We start from the raw sequence: 17500 nt of genomic DNA, 5'->3' as shown, positions 1-17500 counted from the left end.
GGACAATGGCTCTCCTGCTTTATCTGCCACTGCTGCCATCCGCATCGCTGTCACACTTTCTGACAATGCGCCCCCTAAGTTTCCTCAGAGTGAATACCAGGCCGAGGTTCCAGAGGGGGTGGCCATCGGGACGTCCGTAACCATGGTAACCGCCCTTAGCTTGTCTACACTGACCTATGATATTCGCCATGGCAACGGAGGCCGGACTTTCCGCATCAACCAGTACAGCGGTGTGATCACAACTCAGAAGACGCTGGACTTTGAGATGATTTCCTCTTATGTGTTGACCGTCACCGCCAGCAACATGGCTGGACAGTCCTCCAATGCCACGGTTACTGTGGTCGTTCTGGACCAGAATGACAATGCCCCAATTTTCCAGCAACTCCGGTACCAAGGCAGTATCAGTGAAGGGGCAGGGTTGAATAGTGTGGTTCTAAGTGAAACCGGAGAGCCTCTGGTCATTCGAGCAACAGACGCTGACCGAAACCACAATGCCCTACTGGTCTATCAAATCCAGGAGGAAACCGCCAGACGCTTCTTTGCAGTAGATGCAGGAACAGGCTCCATCAGAACCATCGCTCAACTGGACCATGAAACAACACCAACCTTCAGTCTTCATGTGAGTGTGAGAGACAGTGGCCGGCCCCAGCTCTCGGCCGAACACCCAGCAGAGGTCACCGTTCAGGTCAGAGACATCAACGACTGCCCGCCACAGTTTTCCCAAGATTCCTACGAGGCTGTCCTCCTGCTGCCCACATACGAAGGAGTAGAGGCTATGCGAGTTTCAGCCTTTGATCCTGACGGCAATGGCCAGTCAGAGCTGACATATTCCCTGACTGATGGCAGTTTGGAGCACTTTGCTGTGGAGGCAGACACTGGACTAATAACGGTACGAAACAGCAGCTTCAGTAAAGAGCGCTTCCGCTTCAATATTCGTGTGTCAGACGGTCGCTTCTCTAGTACAGCTCTAGTGACCGTTCTGGTCCATGAGGCGCTGGACAGTGGACTAGCGTTCACTCACAGTGTCTATAATGCAGACATTAAAGAGAACAATGGCAATGTGACCACAGTCGCAGTGGTTACAGCACTTGGCAACAGATTGAACGAGCCACTGCGATACAGCCTGCTGAATGCTGGAGGCAAGTTTAGAATCCGTCCCACATCGGGAGCTATCGAGACAGTAGGGGTCCCATTAGACCGAGAGGACAAAGAGGAGTATGGGCTTCTCGTGCAGGCGGGTCGAGAAGAGGACAGGCTAAGGGTCGCCCGGGCACTGGTCCGTTTACGAGTTACAGATGTTAATGACAATGCCCCGGTGTTTGTCGGACTCCCATATTATGCAGCTGTGCAAGTAGAGGCTGAACCTGGAGCGTCTATATTCCGGGTCACAGCAGTGGACAGAGACAAAGGACAAAATGGAGAAGTCAGCTACTTCTTGCAAGACGAATTGGGGCACTTTGAAATGGATCGCATTAGCGGGGAACTGAGACTACGCAGATCTTTTGAAGCCGACTTGTCTAGTGTGGAATACCAGGTCCTAGTGTTTGCCCGTGATGGCGGCACCCCGCCTCTGTCGTCTTCGGTCACCTTTCCGGTTACAGTGGTGAACCGAGCTATGCCTGTGTTTGACCGTCCATTCTATTCCGTGAAAGTGAGTGAGGATGTGCCAGTGCTCACACCAATTTTGGGAATTAACGCTAGCAGCCCAGAGGGACAGAGTGTCCTCTACACCATCACACACGGCGACCCTGATAACCTCTTCTCCATAGGCTTTGACACAGGAGTCATAAGCGTTGTAGCTCCCCTGGACTATGAGACCAATCCAGCCCACAGACTGATCATCAGGGCGACAGACTGTCTCACAGGCGCCCGTGCAGAGGTAGACGTTGAGGTGACAGTCATAGACGTGAATGACAACGCCCCAGTTTTTGAACAACCGGTCTATAAAGCAGTGATATCTGAAGCAGCAATGATTGGAACCCCTGCCCTTCAAGTGCAAGCACTGGACAGCGATTCTGAGAAGAACGCAGCGGTAAGGTACCAGATCATCCCTGACCGCAGTAACAGCACAGATCACTTCCACATTGACAGCAGTAGTGGCCTGATACTTACGGCTCGATCCCTGGACCATGAAACAGTCCAGCGCTACGTCTTTGTCGTCAAAGCAACTGACAACGGCTTCCCGCCCTTGAGCAGCGAGGTGCGGGTCATAGTCCAGGTGATGGACACAAATGACAATGCTCCGCTCTTCAACCAGCTACTTTATGAGGCCTCCGTAAACGAACTTGCACCAAAGGGTCTTTTTGTCACATGCGTCCAGGCTTCTGACGCAGACCGTTCTGACACAGATCGGCTCCGGTATGGTCTGGTATCAGGGAATGACCGAATGCTATTCGAACTGGATGCCACCTCAGGTGTTCTCACCCTGAGCGGTCAGCGGCGAACACAACGAATGCCGTCCGCCTTCAGCCTGAATGTTAGCGTCTCAGATGGAGTCTTCACCAGCACCGCTCAGGTTCATATCCGTGTGGAGCGTGCCAATCTCCATTCCCCGCAATTCACTTTGAGCATTTACGAGGCAGAGGTGCGTGAAAACTTGCCAGCAGGTTCGAAGGTGATCATGATCAGAGCGCAGGATGCTGATCCGGGCCCTTTTGGAGAGGTGCACTACATCCTGCTCTCAGATACGGCTCGGGACTTGTTTAACATAGACAACAACGGCCAGATCATGACTCTGGAGAAGCTAGATCGCGAGGATCTAGGTGAAGTCATGTTGTCTGTAGCTGCAGTGGACTCCGGAGGCAGAGCTGGCTATTGCAGTGTCCGGGTGACCATCCTGGACGAGAACGATAACTCGCCTCTGTTTGACGCTTCTGAATACCATGCGAGTGTCCGTGCTGAGGTTGAACCTGGTTCTCTTGTGACCCAAGTGCAAGCAACTGATGCTGATCAAGGGATCAATGGACAGGTCAGCTACAGTCTGTACAGTGAAGCTAGCGTGCAAGTGACAGAATTGCTGGACATTGACCCCGACAGTGGCTGGGTAGTCACAAAGGGCAACTTCAGCCCCTTGCAAGGTTCAGTACTTTCCTTTTTCGTGAAAGCCTCAGATGGTGGCATCCCGGTGAGGCACAACCTTGCATCTGTTTACATCCATGTACTTTCAGCAGACGCCCACTTGCCCATCTTCAGCCAACCACACTTCTCCTTCACTGTTCTAGAGGACACTTCTATAGGGTCCATGATCGGGGCAGTACACATTCAGACGCCTCTAGGTCAGGCTTCGCTGCCGGTCAGTTTCTCAGCTGTGATTGGTCAGAGTGCTGTTGCCAACAGCGATGCAATATTTGTAGTCGACAAGGACAGTGGGATGATAAAGCTGGACAAGCCCCTTGACCGAGAGCGAACCCCCATTTTCCATTTCAAGGTGGCTGCCATACTCCAGCAGGGGCTCGTTGATGCCGTATCTGCTGTAGATGTTGAGGTGAAAGTTCTGGACGTTAACGACAACAAACCTTCCTTCGAATCCGAAGCCTATGAGGCCGCAGTGAGCGAGGGGGTCCCTGCAGGTACCAGGGTCCTCCAAGTGCGAGCAATGGATCCTGATTTTGCGGCAAATGGTCAGGTCACATATAGCCTTGCTCCTCCTGGTCTACTTGGCTCAGGAAGTGAGAGCATGGACGAAGGGAGTTTCTTCATGATTGACAGCAGCTCTGGTTGGATATCCACGCTGAAGGGGCTGGACCACGAGCATAGCCCCGCCCACAGCCTGGTGGTCTGGGCGTACGACCTCGGGGACCCAGCTAGTCTCTCAGCCTCCACCACGGTGACCATAGCTGTAGGTGACTCCAATGACAACATGCCTGAGTTTCTACAGCCGCGCTACTTCGGCAGTGTACGTGAGAGCGACGCCCCGGGGGAGGTGGTCGCCGTTCTGAACACCCGCGACGATGACAGTTCCCCCGGCAACCGTCAAGTCTCCTACCACATCACAGGTGAGGATCATGAACATGCTGTTTATATAACCTCCAGTTTGTGACCTCACAGAGGTAAACATTATTAAGAATGGGGTGAGTCTAGTCATGGCCCTGCTGATAATAACCTTGCATAATTTCATACATTTTACTTGTATTGTAAATGTGGTTTCACTGCTGTAACTGATAATGCTGCATGATTTAAGGTGAACTGATCATTTAAATTAATATCCATAATGTAACTACTTCACAATTTATGGTGAATGTATGACTCTAAGGTGGAAGTAGGAAGGTGTAGTGGAAATTTAAATGGCTGTAATGAAACTACTGCACCATTTAAGGTGGAATAGACATTAACCTTTAATGTAACCTAAAATATAACCCTAACTGCTGTACTATTTAAAGTGGACTGGAAATTCAAATAGTAATGAAGTAAATGCCTTACTTTTAAATTGTACTGGACATTCAAATAGCTATTACGTAACAGCAGCACCATTTAAGGTGGATTGGAAATTTAAATAAATAATCAGAATGTAGCTTCTGCACCATTTAAGGTGCACAGATCTTTCAGCTAGCTATAATGTAACTGCAGAAACATTTAAGGTGGGCTGGTAATACAATGATAAATGATAATTGTTTAGTGTTCTCCCGTGTCCACGTGGGTTTCCTCTGGGTGCTCCGGTTTCCTCCCACAGTCCAAAAGCACACGTTGGTAGGTGGATTGGTGACGCAAAAGTGTCCGTAGGTGTGAATGTGTGTGTGTGTGTTGCCCTGTGAAGGACTGGCGCCCCCTCCAGGGTGTATTCCTGCCTTGTGCCCAATGATTCCAGGTAGGCTCTGGACCCAACGTGACCCTGAACTGGATAAGCGGTTACAGATAATGGATGGATGGATGGATGATAATTGTTTAAGGTGGACCTTAAATTCAAATTGCTATTAAAAAATGATCTGCATCATTTAAGGTGGAGTGGACAAAAAGTTATAATGTAACTGCTACAACTGGATTAAAATGCATCTGCTGCTCTATTTATAAGGTGAACCTTAAATTTACAAAGCTAAAAAGTAATGCCTGCATTATTTAAGGTGGACCAATTCAGATAAGAAGTCACAATGAAGCTATTCGGCTATTTAAGGTGGACAGGAAATTTATCTAAGAAACCAGACAGACATGATATAATTCTTACACCATTTAAGGTGGACTGAAAAACAATTTAACTGCTGCTCCATTTAAGATGTAATTAAAAATTCTAATATAATGCAGATATAATTGCTGCACTGTTTAAATTGGAATTAAAAATCTGAAAATTGAATTGACCAGAATGAACGTGCTGCATAAAAGTCAACCCAGTGGTGACAGACATTTTTTATTGGATGTTATTTTCCTGTAAACATCAGCTGTTTTGACAATAGTGATATAATACTAAAGCTAATACAATCCAGCTGTGGAAACCAGCTGTACACTACACACCTTTTCATGTTCTGGGAGCTCTCCACACACCCCACAACATACATACACACACAAACACACCCACAGAGACACACACACACAGACTCGGGTGCAACAGCTTAGAAATTCATAACATTGCATTAGGGAGCTGCCATGATTTATAATTCAATAGATCATATACACACTCGCAGGCACGCACACACAGACACACACACACACACACACACACACAAACACACTGAGACTGGATTTATATTGAACCCCAGCCTTTGTGCTGTATTCATAAGTTAAAACAGAGCTGACAGTAGTGCACGCATTTTATGCATTTTCATTTCATACACATGCAGAAAAACAACACACACACACACACACACACACAAACAACACACAAACACAACAAACACAAACACACACACACACAAAAAAACACACAAACAACACACACACACAAACACAAACACACACACACACACACATTACTCACAATTCACTTGCACTGTCACTAAATTAAACACAGGCACACTGAATCTGGTTAGTATTAGACTAAGAAAAATTCTCTCTCTCTCTCTCTCTCTCTCTCTCTCTCTCTCTCTCTCAACTGTTTTCTGGTCTAGGAGAACTCACGAGGTCAAAGAGAGAGAGAGAGAGACTCATACAAACACACACACACACACTCTTCTTAAGACTTTTATCCCTCGCAGGATGCAAAGTGCTTTAGAGAGGATGCAATGCTTTCTGGGTAAAAATTTACCCACTTTGACTGATTTTCACACACTGTCGCTGAGCGCTTAGCAATAATGTCTCTCTCTCTTTCACACACACACACACACACACACACACACACACACATATATATATATATATATATATATATATATATATATAATGTGTTGTGGTGATCCTTGTGTTTAATATTCATTGCTCATTGCTCTCCAAAGAAAAACATGTACCTCCAGAATAGTAACTTTACAGGAGAAGGAAAAAAATATGACACCTTTCTCTCTTTTCATCTCTGTCTCTTCACACCCTCTCTCTCTCTCTCTCTCTCTCTCTCTCTGAGAGTGGAGAGAGAGAGAGAGAGAGAGAGAGAGAGAGAGAGAGAGAGAGTGTGTAGGGCGGTTTGCAGAAGCTCTTTGGTGTGTTATTAGCCTCCAGCCGAGTTAAATTACACAGTTTATTTATATGAATAGACGTGTGTGTGTGTATGTTTAAGAGCAGACTAATTGGACACTTATCGAAGCCGACTGTTTTTGATTGTAGTGTTTCCGTTTAATTCATTCTACATGCCAATTTCTACACTCATTCACTGTCTGTCTTTCTTTTATCTCTTTCTCTCACTCTGTCTCTTCCTCTGCGTGCATGTGTATGTGTGTGTACGGTTGTTGTGAAGTTAGCTGCACGTTGTGCGATAATATCCAGTGAAAAAATGATTGACCTTAATTTGCATTTATTTAAATGAGCATTAAAAGTGTGACTATTGTAATTAATACTAATGAGGCTGTCTCAGAGGTTATTAACACATGCTTGAGTGTGTGTCTGTGTGTGTGTGGGTGTGCGTGTGTGTGTGAGTGAGGGCAGGGTGTGGGGTGGATTGAGTTTTTTGATCGTATTTATAAATGTGTTCGTAGTTTTATGAGAACACTTTTAGGACTGGGGATGTGTGTTATTCGTAAAAATGTGGTGTTATCTCTCGTGTGTGTGTGTGTGTGTAGGTGGAAACCGTGGAGGTGTGTTTGCTCTGGGTTTGGTTCAGAGCGAGTGGAAGCTGTACGTGAAGCGCCCGTTGGACCGAGAAGAACAGGAGCGCTACATCATCAACGTCACGGCAACCGACGGACTGCACGTCGCCATGGCCACAGTAGATGTGACAGTGCTGGACACCAACGACAACAGCCCCGTCTGTGACCCGGTCAGTTCTGGCCTAGTTCTAGTCTGATATTTGCAGCCTTAACATCCATGAGAAGGATAATCCGAGTCAAGTCGGGATGTGAATCACAAGCACATTTCAATGACTCATCAGCCATGACTCTGATTTGAATCCCAGTACCTCAAGACTTGTCAATAGGATATGGCTCTCACTGTCTTGTGACTCGACTCACATTCGACTCAGATTGCTGGACTAGGATTTGAAGCCCGTTGATTTATGATTCAAATTGATTTGAAATCTCTGGGTGCAATGCATTGCAATGACCTGTAACTCAAATTCAAATTCAAAAGCAAATATGAGACACTAGTGACTTGACACAAATTCACATCCCAATGACTCAACTCAAATTCACATCCCAGTAACTCGACTCAAATTCACATCCCAGTGATTCGACTCAGATTCACACCACATTGATTTGACTCAGATTCATATCCCAATAATTTGACTCAGATTCACACCACAGTGATTTGACTCAGATTCATATCCCAATAATTTGACTCAGATTCACACCACAGTGATTTGACTCAGATTCACATCCCAGTGACTTCACTCAGATTCACATCGCAGCGATTTGACTCAGATTCACATCGCAGCGATTTGACTCAGATTCACATCGCAGTGATTTGACACAGATTCACACCCCGGTGACTTGACTCAGATTCACAACCTAGTGACTTGACTCAGATTCACATCCCAGTGACTTGACTCAGATTCACACTCCAGTGACTTGACTCAGATTCACATCCCAGTGACTTGACTCAGATTCACATCCCAGTGACTTGACTCAGATTCACACCCCAGTGACTTGACTCAGATTCACACTCCAGTGACTTGACTCAGATTCACATCCCAGTGACTTGACTCAGATTCACATCCCAGTGACTTGACTCAGATTCACACCCCAGTGACTTGACTCAGACATCAGAACATCCTTCAAATATTAGTGTGAAATGAAGGCCATGAGAACAGTGTTTCTTAGAAGAACACTGTGAGTCTCATATGTCTATTCATGCTCATGGTCTGTGTTAATGTGGTGTGTGTGTTTGTGTGTCTGTGTGTATGTTTGTGTAGGCAGTGTATTCAGCCTCTATCTCGGAGGATGTTCCAGTCGGGAAGACGATCCTCAGAGTTAAAGCCACAGATGCAGACGCTGGCTCTAATGCTCAGATACGATACACACTCTCAGGCCCTGGAGCTGAGGACTTCTCCATACACACTTACACAGGTAACATATGTGTGTGTGTGTGTGTGTATGTGTGTATTGGTTTAATATTTTTGTTTAGCTTTTTAAAAAATATTAAAAGGGGACAAATTAGTTCAGTGCATATTCATGTTAATGTGTTTATCCGGAGTCCACCAACCCACACACTGTGAAACAAGACCCCAGTCAGTTTTCTGTGCGCTGCCTGAGTCAGAAACACGGGATTAAACAAGCCATTCTGACTCTGCTCCGCTTCTGACGTGCAGAGACTTTAGAATGGCCCCGCCCCCTCGTCTGAGTCTGTCCAATCACAGCGCTGGACCCATGTTTATGTGAGAGCACAAAGTCGAGGTTAAACACAGCATAACAGACACTATGAGCGCAGAGACATAAGAGCACTGAGTGAAAACATAGAACACGAGAACGGAAAAGAAAGAGAACAGAGCGAAAACAACTAAAAAACAGAGCTTCTGCTCCTCTCTCCTCACTGCTGTGCGCTCGGGGTCGGGGTGAACAGCGAGCGGCTCATTATCATTTAAAGGAACAGATGCTGAAAGCGGGTGTTCTGAACAGGGCTTTTTACACACGGGGAGAACACTGTTGTGGGGCTCGTGGGGTTTTGATGCACCCAAACATTTACCTGCACCCAGTCTCTGAATGTAAATATATGTGATCTGTAGGAGAGTTGAAAACTGCAGTGGCACTAGACCGAGAGAAGGTGGCGCTGTACTCGCTGGTTGCCAGGGCAATGGATGGAGGAGGTTTGTGGTGTGATGCTGTGGTTGTCGTGACACTGCTGGACGTAAACGACAATCCTCCGCAGTTCAGTACCAACCACTACACTGCCAGCGTTTACGAAAACACCGGCACTAAAGCCCTGCTCACACGACTACAGGCCATCGACCCTGACCTGGGTAACACACACACACACACACACACACATACACACGCACACATGTGCTATACATATCTGGAAACTTACTTATACAAATCTCTCTCTTTGTTTTTTTCACTTTCTCTGTTCTCTTTCCCTTTCTTTTCCATCTCTCTCTCTCTCTCTCTCTCTCTCTCTCCCTTTGCCTCTCTCTCTCTCTCTCTCTCCCTCTCTCTCTCTCAGGAGAGAGTCGTAAGGTCTCCTACTCTCTGGTGGACTCGGCTGATGGTTACTTCTCCATCGATAAGTGGTCCGGCGTGGTGGTCCTGGAGCATCCGGTCGACCGTGAGGTCCAGTCCTCGTACCTGCTGAACGTCCGGGCGAGTGACCAGGGCGTCCCTCTGCGTCTCTCCTCCCTCGCCAACCTCACCGTCACCGTGCTGGACATTAACGACAACCCGCCTGTCTTCGAGAGGAGGGACTACTTGGCTACGCTGCCTGAGGATGTGGCCGTGGCGACCGAGGTCATCCGCGTCTACGCTGCCAGCAAAGACATCGGCACAAACGCAGACATTTACTACAGCATCAGGTCCGGCAACCAGCAGGGTCACTTCAGCATCGACGTCCACACAGGTGAGGAGCCATACACACACCCCCTACCCACACACACACACACACACAGAGTCACACTGAAATACAAACCCAGCTCCAGCAGGGTCACTACAGCATCCACGTCCACACAGGTGAGGAGACATATGCCCAAAATGATCCAGAGTTTACCCAGAGGAGCTCTGTGTGTAACTGTGACCACCCGCAACATTTGTCCTGGACCTTACACAGACTGTATCCTTGTAGTGCCCTGGTATAAGCTCCAGGTGAACTCCAAGTCAGCGCAGGAAATGTTCTGGAGTCATGTTCTGGAGTTCCGGAATCATTTTGCGCAAGGCAGAAACACACCCTGGAGGGGGTGCAACACACACACTCACACATTCACTCACACATTCACACCTACTGACACTTTTGAGTCGCAAATCCACCTACAAACGTGTGTTTTTGGAGCGTGGGAGGAAACCAGAGCACCCGGAGGAAACCCACGCAGACACAGGGAGAACACACCACACTCCTCACAGAGAGTCACCTGGAGGAAACCCACGCAGACACAGGGAGAACACACCACACACCTCACAGACAGTCACCCGGAGGACACCCACGTGGTCCCTGGAGGGACTGTTCAGTAGTCGCTGGCTTTGAATCGAGACATGTCCATACCGCCTCCACCCAACTCTACGCCCTTGGACAGACCACATGCGGCATGCTGCTGTAGTGAAAGGGGCTGGTCCAATGAAAGCAGCGGGCCGCAGTTTGAAGACCTCTGATGTTGAGCGTCCTGCTCATGTTTCATCCAGTGAGGGCTCTCCTTAATTATAACTTAATTATAACAACACTGTCATCCCAAAATAACTTTCATCTCGTGCTGTAGGCTGTTTTGATGAGACTTAGGAGCAGTGTGTCGAGCCCCGCCCTGTGTGGGTCAATCACTTGATCATAATGCACAGATCTGATTGGCTGAGTAGCACCGTGTATGATAGGTATAACCCGTTTGTCCAATAGATCAGCGTCAGCAGCCTTTCAACACTTCACTCTCTGTCCATGCCCTCTATCACCGACTGGAGCACATTATTATAGACATAAAATCACCTGGAGGGACTGTCACTGCAGTACTCCAGCAGTACACACCCACCCACCCACACACACACACACACACACCATCATTCGTTTTTGCACTTCAGCAGGAAGAGAGCCTGAGGCTGTTTGTGTCCTAAATCCTCAACTTCACGGACCTAATCTCCGTCTCTCCCACTGTCCCCCGTTGCTGTAGTTACAGCTTATGAATTATTTAAGAGGTATAAGCTGAGGGGAACTGACCAATCAGAGAGAGACTTTTGTTTGTAATGTAAACATTTTCAGAGGTACTGAGGCTTAGTCTGAGACATACCACAGCATGCTGAAGGTGGGTGGAGCTCCAGCGCTGAGGGTTCACAAACCCCCCCCCCCGGTGAACTCTTGGCATTGGGCCCCAGTCTTGGCTTGATTCAATGCCTTCAAACTTTTGGACATTTATTGTATGAGGGGTACTGTTCTTTTGTGTCTGTTTCCTTTCCTTGGAGCAAGTGTCTCCTCTTTTTCAGCTCCACGTCCTTTCAGACCCCATGCTCAGAATGAAACAATGGACATAGCTGCGTGTTTAAGTGGGTTTTAGAACCTGTAATTAAGGTCCACTTCTGATTTTTCTTGCTCAGGTGTGATCTCCGTGTCTCGTTCTCTGGATTTCGAGTCATGTAAGGATTATTTCTTGACGGTTGAAGCCCGAGACGGCGGGACCCCGCCCCTCAGTGCCGTTGCCATGGTGAACATCAACTTAACGGATGTTAATGACAACGCGCCGATGTTCAGCCGTGATATCTACACTGCCACCGTTAGTGAGGACGCCAACATCGGAGACACTGTTGTCAAGGTAACCACCCCAAAATTCAATTCAGAGACACATGATTACCATAGAAAACTACAGTCAACTCAAAACCACCTCAAAATAAAGTCAGAGACTTCACTGTAAAGGTGACCACCCCATAATAACTGTCAGAGGCACTGTTGTCACAGCAACCACCCTAAAATGACAGTCAGAGACAGACATCACAAAATAACTGTCAGAAACCTTGTTGCCACAGCAACCACCTCACAATAGAACTCAAAGACACCGTTGTCATAGTAACACCCCGAAATAACAGTCAGAAACATTGTCATAGTAACCACCCCACAATAACCATTAGAGACACCATCGTCATAGTAAGCACCCCAATAAGAATCACAGACATTGTCGTCAAGGTAACCACAGCTAAATAACAGATACACCTTTCCCATGGTAACCACTGCAAATAATACAGAGTCAAAGTAAACACCAAAACTATAACAATCACTGTCACCATGGTAACCACCACAATTAAATAACATAGACTCAAATTCAAAAGGTTGGAATTACGTATATTAACATATTGTTTTCAATAAGGGTTTAATGGGGTCTGCTGTGGAGCTGTGGGTTGGTTTTAATTTTTTTTGCTTGGTTGCCCAGGTGACGGCAGAGGATGTGGACAGCCAGGTGAATGGTGATGTTTTTTACTCCATCGTCAACGGCGACCGTGAGAACCAGTTCTTCATCGATCCGGTCACGGGCCAGATCAAAGTCAACAAGCACCTGGACCGGGAGACGGTGAGCAGCCGTTACCACAGCAACCGCCTCAACTTTATCCCCATCTGCAGCTGGAGACAGACCCCAAACGGGAGGCCAACTAGAAAAGAATAGACACTGCAGGAGCGCCCCCATGTGGACCGGTGCTGACAGGGACACTACTAGAGCTCAGGACATGTTTTAATAATGTTTTAATAAAACGGCTGTGGGGAAAAAATATGACAGAAAAGAAAATGAAAAGAAACAGTGAATAAAAATGAAAAGTCCAGCTGCAATAAAATACATTTTATTTGTTTTAAAAATGTATTTAAAATAAAAAAAATGTATTACAGTCAGAGTATAGAAAAAAATTCTTTGAAAAACAGATTTATTTTAATTATATTTTGCTCATTACAGATGTGTGCAAAAGTTTGGGAACTCCTGGCCAATAACATTCTCTCTCTCTCTCTCTCTCTCTCTCTCTCTCTCTCTCTCTCTCTTCCTGTCCTTCTCCCTGTCCCTCTCTCTCTCTCTCTCTCTCTCTTCCTGTCCTTCTCCCTGTCCCTCTCTCTCTCTCTCTCTCTGTAGATTGCTGGTTATTCCTTGGTCGTCCGAGCTCTGGACAGTGGGACGCCCGCTATGTCCTCCACGGTTCTCGTCAGCCTTGACCTCTCTGACATCAACGACAACCCGCCCACTTTCACCCCGGCCAATCACACGGCAGTAATACAGGTACAGCGCCCAGCTCAGCCAATCAGATTTAACTCGTAATGAAATATGGGACAGAGAGTTGGTCCCAGTATTTTCAGGGTAAACTGAGTCTCTGTAGAGAAGCACGAACCAAAAGGGGATGCTCTGGAGCAGCTGCACATGAATGTGAACTCACCATGCACAATACAGAGAGTCCAACAGAGGGGTGTAAAGCCCCCCAGCATTGGGCGGTGGAGCGCCGGAACTGTGTTCTCTGGACACCGGTGTGAAACCTGATCTGTTTTGATTGACAGGAGAACAAGCCGATTGGGACGAGTGTAATTCAGCTGTCAGTCATCGATAAAGACTCTTCCCACAATGGTCCGCCTTTCCACTTCCGTATCCTGTCAGGGAACGAGGGGGCGTGGTTTAAGTTGGACAGGGAGGGGCTTCTAACGTCCAATCAGATGTTCCGCAGGACGGAGGGGACGGAGTACACACTTCTGGTGGAGGTGAGAGTTGTGTCTGAGAAAGTGGCCAGTGAGTTGGTTTATTATTATTATTATTATTATTATTATTATTAATCGTGTCCAGGCTCGAGACTCGGGGCGGCCCCCCCTCTCCTCCACGGCGCTGCTAAGTGTCCGCGTGATCGAGGAGAGCGTCCACAGGCCGGTGGCGTCCCCGCTACATGTCCACATCGTCACCATGGAGGACGAGTTCCCTGGAGGAGTTATTGGACAGGTCCACGCTTCGGACCTGGACACCTTTGACGTCCTCACCTTCGGACACTCACACCAGCACAACAGCCTGTTTAAGGTGGGCGAGGGACAGTGTGTGTGTGTGTGTGTGTGTGTGAGAAAGACAGAGAGAGAGAGAGAGAGAGAGATCACTGTGTCTGTCTCTCTCTCTCACGGTCTTATCATTTTCTCTCGTCTTGTCTTGTCTCTTTGTCTCTCTCTCTCCTTACTGTATTCTTTCTTTTTCTGTATTTCGCTCTCTCAAACATTAACACATTATACATACACACACTCTATATACACACACACAAATACTCTCTCACTCTCTCTCTTCTTATTCTCTCTCCCTTCTTATTCCCTCCCTCTCTCCCCCCCTCTCTCTCTGTGTCTCTCTCCCTCCCTCTCTCTCTGTCTCTCTCTCTCTCTCTCACTCTATCTCTGTCTCTCTCTCTCTTTCTGTCTCTAGGTCAGTCCCCGTGATGGACGTATAATTGCTCTGAGTGGTCTGGACGGTGGTGTTTACTCTCTGAACGTGACGGTGTCTGACGGCCGGTTTGTGGTCAGCGTTCCCGTGCAAGTGGAGGTTTCTGTGGCGACGGCGGCGATGCTGCGTGAGGCCGTGACGGTCCGCTTCGATCGAGTCGACCCTCACACCTTCGTCCAGCGTCACCTCCCCGCCGTGCGTCATGCGCTCGCCGCCGCCATGGCCACTCCCCCAACACGCCCCCAGGCTCTCCGCCTCCTCAGTCTGCAGCCCGTCCACGACACGGGGCAACTCGACCTCCTCGTTGCCGTGGAAACACCTGACGGGGCCGGGTACTACAAGGTAATGGGGGGACAGCTTTTATAAAGTGTCAGAAAAAGACAGATTATCAAAAGAAAGAAATGAAAAAAATAAAGAATGTAAAAAAATTGATGAATGAAAAATAAAGAAAAATAAGGAAAACTGAAATAAAGTAAATAAAAAATGAAGAAAAAGAATGCAATGAATGAAGAAAATTGGGGGGCTTTGGCCGTGACTGCAGTTCCTGTGTTCCTCCACCAGGCTGCGTTGGTGAGTCAGAAGCTGAGCTCTGCGCGGCGGCAGCTGGACTCGGTTCTGCGCGTGTCAGCGGTTCTAGATAAGAACTGCTCGGGTCTGGACTGCAGAGAGGCGCAGTGTGAACAGAGCATCACCCTCGACTCACACACACTCCTCACCTTCAGCTCCGAGAAGAACAGCTTCGTCTCTCCGCCATTCTCCCGCAGCTCACGCTGTGTGTGCAGCGGTCAGTACACACACACACACACACACACAGACACACACTATATACACACACACAAACACTACACATTCACTACACATTCACACACTACACACACACACACACACTATACACTCACACCCTATATACACCCACACAAACACTATACCCTCACACACTATACACACACACACAAACACACACACTATAAACACACAATACACACACACACATTAACACATTATACATACATACACACAGACACACACTATATACACACACACAAACACTACACATTCACTACACATTCACACATTACACACACACACACTATATACACACACACAAACACTATACCCTCACACACTATATACACACACACTATAAACACACAATACACACACACACACACACACACACACATTAACACATTATACATACACACACACTATACACACACACAAATACTCTCTCGTTCTCTCTCTTTCTCTTCTTATTATCTCTCTCCCTTCTTATTCCTTCCCTCTCTCTCTCTCTCTCTTTCTCTTCTTATTCTCTCTCTCCCTTCTTATTCCTTCCCTCTCTCTCTCTCCCTCCCTCTCTCTCCCTCTCTCTCTCTCTCACTTTCTCTCTCTCTTCCTCCCTCTCTCTCTCTCTCTCTCTCCCTCTCTCACTCTCACTCTCTCTCTCTCGCTCTCTCTCTCTCTTTCTCCCTCTCTCTCTCTCTCTCTCTCTCTCTCTCTCTCTCTGTAGATGGGAGCTGTACAGTGTCAGAGGTGTGTGAGGACATGGTGTGTCCGGGGGACATGAAGTGTGTGAAGTCGGAGGGTAACCGAGGAGCTTATGCCTGCCAGTGTCCACCAGGGAAGCTCGGAGAGTGTGCAGGTGTGTGTGTGTGTTTATATGTGTGGACATTTTGGTTGGACATTGTTGGTCATGTGTTTAAGACTTGCTGGACACTCAAACTGTGTGCACTGCCACCTCAGGTCATTACACTTCAAATTTGTGGCTGATCCAGCAGAGGGCAGCAGTGGGTTAGATTTAAACGCTCTCCGTATTCAAAGGAAAGAGACGTTAAAGAGTAATTCCACCTTAAGAGCTCTTGTATTTACATTTAAGGCAGATTTGTTAATATTGTTGTTATAATGTCTGTTATAATCTGAAAATAAATTTAAGAAGTTGTCAAGAAACTGGTCTGTTCCACTGTTGTACTGTGTTTAACCTCGTCTTTGTGCTCTCACATAAACATGGGTCCAGCGCTGTGATTGGACAGACTCTGCACTTAACGTCAGAAATGGAGCAGAATCAGAACGACTCATTTTATTCTGTCTTTTTTTGTGACACAAGCTGCACACAGAAAACTGGGGTCTTGTTTGACAGTGTGTGGGTTGGTGGGCTCCGGATACACACCTGATACTGAATGTTTTTCCTATAGGCCACACTTCTCTGAGTTTCTCGGGAAACAGCTACATTAAATACCGCATCATCGACGGGGGCAGGAGGGACGAGCTGAAGCTGCAGCTGAGGATCAGAACCCTTCAGAGCAAAGGCATCATCATGTACACACGGCCAGAACCCTGCACCGTGCTCAAGGTACCACTCACACACACTCATACATACACACAGCCAGCAGGGGGCATCTGTGGTTCCATCTGGAGTGTTCATTTAAATAAGCCCCACCTCTTTGTAGTTTTGATTGACAGTTAGAGGGGCATTCACTAATTTAAATAAGCCTCGCCCCTTTGTATTTTTGATTGACAGATAGAGGAGGGTCATCTGTGGTTCCAGCTGGAGTGTTAATGTAAATAAGCCCTGCCCCTTTGTATTTTTGATTGACAGATAGAGGAGGGTCGTCTGTGGTTCCAGCTGGAGTGTGATAAAGCTGGTCCGGGGGTCTTAGGGATATCCAGTTGGCCGATCAATGACGGAAAGTGGCACCACGTGGCGCTGGAACTGGGTGGGAACTTCAGCAGCCTGGCTCTGGACGACGGTTCGGTGCTAAGGCGCCAGGCCCCACCCCAGGCCCGTCCCCCTGGCTCTGATTGGTGGCTGTATTTCGGCGCGCAGACGCAGCCACGGGTCAGTAACGGCTTCCAGGGCTGTCTGGACTCTGTGGTCCTGAACGATAACGAGCTGCCCCTCCAGAACAAGCGCAGCCGCTTCGCAGAAGTGGTGGGCCT

General features: G+C 47.6%; 1 protein-coding gene across 4 annotated transcripts in view; it reads left to right on the top strand.

Moving 5' to 3' along the window:
• Window positions 1-17500, top strand: part of fat3a (FAT atypical cadherin 3a) — a 106446-nt gene that overhangs the window by 76936 nt on the left and 12010 nt on the right. For all 4 annotated transcript variants that reach the window (XM_066666758.1, XM_066666759.1, XM_066666755.1 and 1 more), the window contains 15 exons: window positions 1-3995; window positions 7134-7330; window positions 8420-8573; window positions 9230-9463; window positions 9667-10056; window positions 11724-11938; window positions 12551-12688; window positions 13235-13378; window positions 13651-13848; window positions 13931-14155; window positions 14543-14902; window positions 15122-15344; window positions 16074-16205; window positions 16756-16913; window positions 17160-17500. The exon at window positions 1-3995 is cut by the window's left edge and continues 109 nt beyond it; the exon at window positions 17160-17500 is cut by the window's right edge and continues 95 nt beyond it. In XM_066666758.1, the coding sequence (XP_066522855.1) occupies window positions 1-3995; window positions 7134-7330; window positions 8420-8573; window positions 9230-9463; window positions 9667-10056; window positions 11724-11938; window positions 12551-12688; window positions 13235-13378; window positions 13651-13848; window positions 13931-14155; window positions 14543-14902; window positions 15122-15344; window positions 16074-16205; window positions 16756-16913; window positions 17160-17500 (7104 nt within the window). The remainder of the gene's footprint in view (window positions 3996-7133; window positions 7331-8419; window positions 8574-9229; window positions 9464-9666; window positions 10057-11723; window positions 11939-12550; window positions 12689-13234; window positions 13379-13650; window positions 13849-13930; window positions 14156-14542; window positions 14903-15121; window positions 15345-16073; window positions 16206-16755; window positions 16914-17159) is intronic.

This window comes from Hoplias malabaricus, chromosome 1 (genome assembly GCF_029633855.1).
Source record: "Hoplias malabaricus isolate fHopMal1 chromosome 1, fHopMal1.hap1, whole genome shotgun sequence".
Taxonomy (NCBI): Eukaryota; Metazoa; Chordata; class Actinopteri; order Characiformes; family Erythrinidae; genus Hoplias; species Hoplias malabaricus.
The sequence above is the reverse complement of the archived record's forward strand: the minus strand, read 5'-3'. Positions and strand labels throughout refer to the sequence as shown.